Source organism: Mytilus edulis, chromosome 1, assembly GCF_963676685.1.
Source record: "Mytilus edulis chromosome 1, xbMytEdul2.2, whole genome shotgun sequence".
In the NCBI taxonomy this organism is placed as follows: Eukaryota; Metazoa; Mollusca; class Bivalvia; order Mytilida; family Mytilidae; genus Mytilus; species Mytilus edulis.
In genome coordinates, this window is record NC_092344.1 from 55,489,419 (window position 1) to 55,497,198 (window position 7,780).

The following is a 7,780-nucleotide window of genomic DNA, read 5'->3' on the forward strand; positions in this document are numbered from 1 at the left end:
ATGAATATGACCTACCGAATTAGACTATTTACCGGATTTGTAATCACATAAGCAACACGACGGGTGCCACATGTGGAGCAGGATCTGCTTACCCTTCCGGAGCACCTGAGATCACCCCTAGTTTTTGGTGGGGTTCGTGTTGTTTATTCTTTAGTTTTCTATGTTGTGTCGTGTGTACTATTGTTTTTCTGTTTGTCTTTTTCATTTTTAGCCATGGCGTTGTCCCTTTGGTATCTTTCGTCTCTCTTTTGTGTCTCCAATACACAATAATATCTCAACAAAAATTCTACATTGATCGAATTCCTTATAATATAGTTAATTTAGATTGGAGTGCAGGGTCATCACTGTGTCTAGTTGTTGTTTTACTTGATTCTAGGCACTTTATAATAATTCTAAAGTCTAGGTATAATTTGCAGTTATCACACAAAAGCAGACATATCTATTCAAGCCACTGGAAAATAAAATGAAAGCAGGAAGTCCAGGAAGAGGGAAGCTTAACCATTATATATATGTACAATTCTTATCGAAAAAAAGATTTATAAAATAATTTGGAAGCATAAAAAAAAAAATCAATTCTGACAACGCTTCACCGATGCTTTGCCACTGCCATATATGTATACAGTTGTCTTGAGTTATGCCATAATCATTTCAATTGATATTTTATGGTGTGTCTTTTTATGTTGTGATGTTACACTATTGTTTCCGATAAGGATGAGAATGGTACCTATTAAAACGTTTAAACCCGCTGCATTTGGTTAAACCGGTCCTAAGTCAGGAATCTGATGTTCCCGTTTGAATGGTTTTACACTAGTCATTTCAGGGCCCTTTAAAGCTTGCTGTTCGGTGTGAGGTACGGCTCTGTGTTCAAGACCGCACTTTGACCTATATGGTTTTCTTTTACAAATTGTGACTTGGATGGAGAGTTCTCATTGGCGCTCATACCACTTCTTCTTATTTATATGACATGATGTTCCTAACGTGCAGAGAAAGAGAGATGCACCTATCTCAATCTAATTAAAAACCGATCTCTCATGCTCCCGTTTTCTGATATGTCGCGCGACATATCAGAAAACGGGAGCATGAGAGATCGGTTTTTAATTAGATTGCACCTATCTTACAAGAATTTAAGGTTATAAATAGGTCAGTTTGAGGAATTTTTGACAGATGTGAGGACTCCTTTGTTTTCACCTACGATTCATTTTATTTAACCTAAGTACACCCTTAATGTCTAAGTTTGAATGTCCCTTTGTCTTGGTGTCTTTCGCCATCAATACGCGCGGGTGTGAGTGCGTATTTATACATCCCGCACACCTACCCAGTCACCCAACGCAAGAAAGCGTTTAACTGTTGGACGGGACAAGTCCCAGAATGACCACATCTCTCTTTGCAAGCCAACCCTTAGATGCCAACAATGCGACTATCTCTCCAGTCGTTTCATGAAGTCTTATCGAAGAACGTGTTCTGCATAGAGATAGTGTAAGTTGAAGTATTTCCCTTGACTGCATGCAGTAAAAAACATTTGAAAATATAAGTTATATATGTGCTATATACATTTCCATTCTCAATTTTATATACAAGTTTTAAAAAATACGCCTGGCTGTCGACAATATCAAATATTTAAATTATTCATTTTTATTCATTTTATTTCATGAAACAGTGATAAAAAGTTCATTTTCTTTACCATGTGACTCAATCCTACGGGCTAGAATAAAGAGAACAATATATATCACAATCAGACATATACTGAAAATAAGCACTCCATATGAAAACCACATTGGTGAATACAAATCTATCAAATATCCAAGAAAAATTGGTGTAAGCATTGATCCGCCCGATCCTGTTAGCATGAATAAAGATACCATTTTACCAGAAACTTTAAAGAAATCTTGTTCAGTCCAACACATGAGTGAAGGGAAAAGAATAGATTGACAAAGTCCTGCAATTGGAATAAAAATCCAAATGCCAATTTCCAATTTCAACAAATTCGTAATTAACAGACATACGGAACACACACAATGCATTAAGATATACAGTCCGAAGATATATCTTATTCTGAATCTTTTTGTAATACCTATTGCGGTAAACCTCCCAAACGCATGGGAAGCCCAGAATGCTGACGTTGCATATGATCCTAGTGCTTTTGGCCAAGCGAAATGTTCAACCGTAAATGCTGTGAGGTAAAATACAATCGACTTTTCTAAGACCTGAACACAGAAAAATGTAATGCATATAATACCAATGGTTGTCAATCTAATAGATTTTGGCAAATTCGAGCTCAAACGAACAGTTTGTGTCTGCTCTTCATTACTGTTCGTTTTATGACACAGGAAATATGAGAATAACAACCCCGACAGCAATGTTATGCCTGCAGATATGACAAATGCTCCATGAATATTTGAATCTTTGTAAATAGTGTCTTGTCGATAACAATCAACATTCATAAATATGTCAGCCGATGAGTTGAAATTATTGGTTGAATTCATTGTTGAATTTCGTAAACATTCCTTTTGTGTTGTCTTTGAATCATCTTGAGGAATCTGTGAATTGAGGAAAGGTGCCATGGCAAGTGGGGAAATAACTGCACCAATTGCAAATGAAAAGTGCAATGTCTGCATGTATGGTCCACTCTCTGTACCCCATATCTTCAGAATATTGATATTACCTCCTGCAATATATAAATTAATTAATATACATGTATATGTTTGACTAATTATACAATTCTCAATATTCGTTACTTTCTAGCACTGTTTCTTTATGTTTTCTAATTTTAACAATAATATTGTTTGCAATCAAAACTAGTCACAATTGTTTTTGGAGATTTAAGTCCTCCTTGTTGTTTGTCTGTTGGTCTTTTCTTTTTTTGCCCTGGCGTTGTCAGTTTATTTTTGACTTGTAAGTTTGAATGTCTTTTTGCAACTCTTTTATATGCAAAGTTGACCATGAACGAGTTTAGCTCGTAATTCTTATATATACTGGTGCATGCCAGTTAACGAGCCTAAATTAAACTATACACGAATGTTTTATGACATCTTTTCGAAATACTGACTGCCCCTGATTAAAAATAAAATATTTACACGTCATTGATAAAAGTAGAGTGATTTCACAAACCTGCATCTGCAACTCCGTGTGAAAGTCCGCGCACAACAAATACAACAATCATTAGCCCAAAGTGACGACACCAAGGTGTAACAACCGTTACAATGGCGATTAAAATTGTGGAGACGAATAGTACGATGATTCGATTGATCTTCTTGAATATCCATCCTGCTACAGCCACTGCAACAAGAAATCCAAGTGAAAATGCTGTAAGGAAATAAGAAGCCTCGTCTAACCTAGTTTTTGTTATGATTTGCAGGTCCAGTAGGGCAGGTCCAAGTTGACTAACATTCCATCCCTGAAAAAGTAACAGTCCTTAAAAATATGAATACATTTATATTAGAAAAAAAAATCTGCTTTTGTTGTGTTCGAATACATGTCCTTTAGATTTTTACGCTTTCAAACGTGTTTGACTGTTCTCGCGTACTCAAGAACGTGGTTAGGGAAATACGTGCTGTAGGCTAAGAAAGGTTTTTCCAACCTCTCACACGGACACTGATTTACCTTTGACTGCCCTTTAAACCGTCTGTCCGTATAGTAACACCATTCCCTCGCCGTTACTTCCTCATCAAGTTTTAAATTTTAATAAAGTTGAAGACGGGTGTCACATGTGGAGCAGTATCTGCTTACCCTTCCGGAGCATGTCATGGGATCAACCCCAGTTTTTTTTTGGTGGGGTTCATGTTTTTTAATCTTTAGTTTTCTATGCTGTGTATTGTGCACTATTATTTGTCTATTTGAGATTTTTCTTTTTTAGTCATGGCGTTCAGTTTATTTTCGATCTATAAGTTTGAATGTCCCTCTAGTATATTTTGCCCCCTAGCTTTTAATAGAGATTAGTCGTTGTGTGAATCTGATATTTTTTATTTATATAGATATCCCATGCACTCTGAGTTATATCAAAGGCAAAATAATGTATTTTACTTAGTCATAAAGAAGAAAGAAGTATTAAAGAAGTACTTTGTGACGAGAGTCGAATTTGATGCAAGGGAGATAAGTACAAATTGCGTTAGAAAAAGCCACGGAAACACATTTTTTACTTAAAATTCTGTCCTTATATTTTTTTTCTTCAATTTTAACAAGGTTTCCTTCTTAAAATTTAGTTTCTTAACTCAGAATCTCGAACAAGGCTATGGCGGGCGCGGAACAGGATTTGATTCGGGGAGGGGGATGCGGAAAATTTATGAGGAGCTAGAGGAACCCATCATTTTGACTAAAAAATTGACTATAATGTTATCCGCAAGCTGAAACCTTGTCTGCATGGGAAAAATTAATTTATTTTGCAATCTTCAATTATCATGATGATCTTAGGGAACACAAAACCATTGGCGAATCCAGGGGGTTGGGGTTGAAACCCCCCTTTTTTTAGCCGATCAATGCATTTGAATGGGGTCATATAGTTGGAACCCCCCTTTGTACTGGGTTGGGACCCCCATTTTTAAAATGACTGGATCCGCCCTGAGAACGTATGTAAAAGTAGTCCTACCCTGTAAAATATCGCACCTGTGATGTCTTTGTTTAATTAAACTAACATACACATTTGAAGAAAAGGGGGTTGCCCTATTCCAGGCTTCTTGAGAAAAATAATGAGGGGTGTCACGGGGTATGACTATGTAGGTCTTGTAGAGGAGAAACATGCGCTTCTTTTGCGCAAGGTATCGAAAGCCGCTATGTTCAAAAATCTTAAACTAGAACTCAAAATTTGAAAAAAATGGTAAAAAAATAGTGGGGTCGGCCTATTCCAGAGCTCCTAGAGAAAAATAATGAGGGGTGTCACGGGGTATGACTATATAGGTCTTGTAGAGGAGAAACAGGCGCTTCTTTTGCGCAAGGTATCAAAGAGCGCTATGTTCAAAAATCTTAAACTAGAACTCAAAATTTGAAAAAAATGGTAAAAAAATAGTGGGGTCGGCCTATTCCAGAGCTCCTAGAGAAAAATAATGAGGGGTGTCACGGGGTATGACTATATAGGTCTTGTAGAGGAGAAAAATGCGCTTCTTTTGCGCAAGGTATCGAAGGGCGTTATGTTCAAAAATCTGAAACTAGAACCTAAAATTTGAAAAAGATGGTAGGGTCGGCCTATTCCAGGGCTCCTAGAGAAAAATAATGAGGGGTGTCACGGGGTATGACTATATAGGTCTCGTAGAGGAGAAACAGGCGCTTCTTTTGCGCAAGGTATCAAAGGGCGCAATGTTTTAAAATCTAAAACTAGTCTAAACACAGGAAGTAGTGTAAAACATGTGGTCAAACTCGTCTTAAGAAAACTTTGAAAAGAAATATACGTACCAGGCATGCAAACAAACTGAACAATGCTATCGATAGAGAAACTTTGTGCCGAAACACTACGTCCTTCTTTAGTCTGTCAGAAAACGATACTTTCTCACGTGGTTGGATTCTCGAGCCATTGTGTTCATCTATGACCTTCCGTTTTGAACCATTCTTATCGTCCATTATTATCTTGACTTTGATGTGTCATTGGATATCTGACAGGTGAAATTATTCAAATGTACAAATTTACAAATGTACTTTTCCATCTTGTTACAAACACATTATAAATGTGGCATGGATTTGTTGAGAAGTATAAATTAACACCATAATTATTCTGTATCAGGTTTCTTTGTTGGCTAAATATAGTTTAATCAGGCTTATATATATATATATAGGTCGTTAAATGCTATTGATTATTTTGCAAACAATATTGACTACATGTATTTAGAATAATTTTACGGTCTTACTGGATAGTTTTCGGCTATTTATGAAGGCACATTAAATGTTTTGTCAAAGTTTTTTTTTGCAATTATACTGTTTTATTTTTTTTAATTAAAAGTTAGTCATTGTGACCGTTTTCATAGACTGGGTTTGGTTTCGACAGAATTAAACGATGTAAAATTACTTGTATTAATAAATATGGATTGAAATTTACTGTTATAAATTTCATAAATCGTTCCAAATCATTGAATATATCATATATCTATCTCATGCAAAGCACTGATTCCTTGTCGGTTGTTTTTTTGCTATACATTATAGGTCATTTTGGTTTATCAAATCTTGATTGAAACGTTTGTATTAAGTTTTTGATTTTCAAATATTTGGCCTCGAGCATCACTGAAGAGACATTAAGGAGGCTCGAGGGTATAAAATTTTCAGAAAAAAATAAACATTTATTTTTCATTACAAATTTTATTTATTACCTTTAATAGTTGTTACTTTATCATATGGTACAAAAATTATTCCAAAAAATCAATTCTTGTTGGCCCCTGATGATTTATAAAATGCAGATATCATTGAAAAAGCTCCAAATTATCTACCCTTTAACAAAAATGCCAATTTTTGGAATTAAAATTTAAATATCTTTTTTAACTCATCGGTAACCTATATTTTTTTATTAAAATTTTCAAATAAGCTGTACTTATACTAAACTTTTGTAAAATTTGAGCGATTTCTGTAATTAAGTTCTTTTTTTATTTCGATATTACAGGCTCTATTTCTCCTATAGTTCAGCAGATTACAAAAAAGTCCAATTACAAAAATGTATAAATGTATGTTTCTTTCGGAGGCAGATTGTGAGCGTAAATGAACGGTGACCCAATTTTTTTATTTCATTTTTCTATTAAGTATAAGATAAAGTTTATTTATATGAAAATATAGAGAAATCCTATATTAAATAAAAAATTTGATTTAGACCCGCGAGCCCCCTTAATAATTGAAATGCGCTTCCGATTCCCAGTGGCGGATCCAGGGGGGGGGGGTTCCGGGGGTGCGCACCCCCCTTTATTTTTGCCGATCAATGCATTTGTATCGGGACATATGTTTTGCACCCCCCCCCCCTTTGCCCTGGGTGCCCTGGGTTAGCACCCCCCCTTTCGAAAATTCCTGCATCCGCCCCTGATTCCTTTCCGGTTTTGGCTATACATGCATTATAGGTCCATTATTCCAAAAATAGTCCGAAGCATTGTAAGCTGGTAATGATACCAGTTTTATATTACAATATTTATGATAGGAAAGAACCGGAAACTTTATATAGTTGTTCGATACTCAGTCTGGACAAAATTTATAAACCGGAATGGAATTGAGTGTAATTTCATTACCTATTTTTAAACTGATTGTACCCTGTTATCTGGTTATTTGGGTGTAACTTATTATGATCAAGATATATGTGCTTTTTACAGATAAGTTGCTGTATATAAATCACTCATTTCCCTCAATTGCACTTTCAGTTTAATTTTTACGAAAACTTCTATATCATTCAAGTTGTTTTTGTAAACCATATACAAATATACTTTTTTTAATTTTCGTCAGTTCAGGGACTTTCTAAATGTTTCTAGTATAGAGTTTTATTTTCTGATTACAACATGCATATATATATATAGTAATCATAGTATTCACATTATGATAACGTTTTTACCTCGAAAATGGGTCGACCTTACACATTATTTTGAATTAAACTAAACTTCAATCGAACCCTGATCCAAAACTGAGACTACTATAACACAGAAATTGGTCACTACTCGATTTATCGGATAATCTGAGTCTCCTCATATTTAGCTACGTTATTTTAACAGGGGCGGATCCAGCCATTTTAAAAACGGGGGTTCCAAACCCAGGACAAAAAAGGGGGGTCCAACTATATGTCCCCATTCAAATGCATTGATCGGCCAAAAAAAAAAAGGCGGGGTTCCAACCC

At 35.4% G+C, this 7,780-nt stretch overlaps 1 protein-coding gene across 1 annotated transcript; it reads right to left on the bottom strand.

The window, feature by feature from the left end:
- Positions 1-1,622: 1,622 nt before the first annotated feature.
- Positions 1,623-5,705, bottom strand: LOC139514374 (sodium-dependent glucose transporter 1B-like). Its single transcript, XM_071303519.1, has 3 exons — positions 5,383-5,705; positions 3,109-3,394; positions 1,623-2,665 (listed from the first exon to the last, which is right to left on the bottom strand). Exons 1-3 carry the CDS (start codon positions 5,545-5,547, stop codon positions 1,647-1,649), a joined length of 1,470 nt encoding a protein of 489 aa, XP_071159620.1. The 5' UTR covers positions 5,548-5,705; the 3' UTR covers positions 1,623-1,646.
- Between the last annotated feature and the right edge of the window lie 2,075 nt (positions 5,706-7,780).

What these genes read in the sequence shown, in the direction of transcription:
- LOC139514374 (XM_071303519.1), bottom strand. Translation starts at nt 5,547, where the DNA reads ATGGACGATAAGAATGGTTCAAAACGGAAGGTCATAGATGAACACAAT. An exon ending in TCAGTTTGTTTGCATGCCTG is followed by an intron (nt 3,395 to 5,382) that starts GTACGTATATTT and finishes TTACTTTTTCAG; the next exon opens with GGATGGAATGTTAGTCAACT. An exon ending in ACACGGAGTTGCAGATGCAG is followed by an intron (nt 2,666 to 3,108) that starts GTTTGTGAAATC and finishes TATATATTGCAG; the next exon opens with GAGGTAATATCAATATTCTG.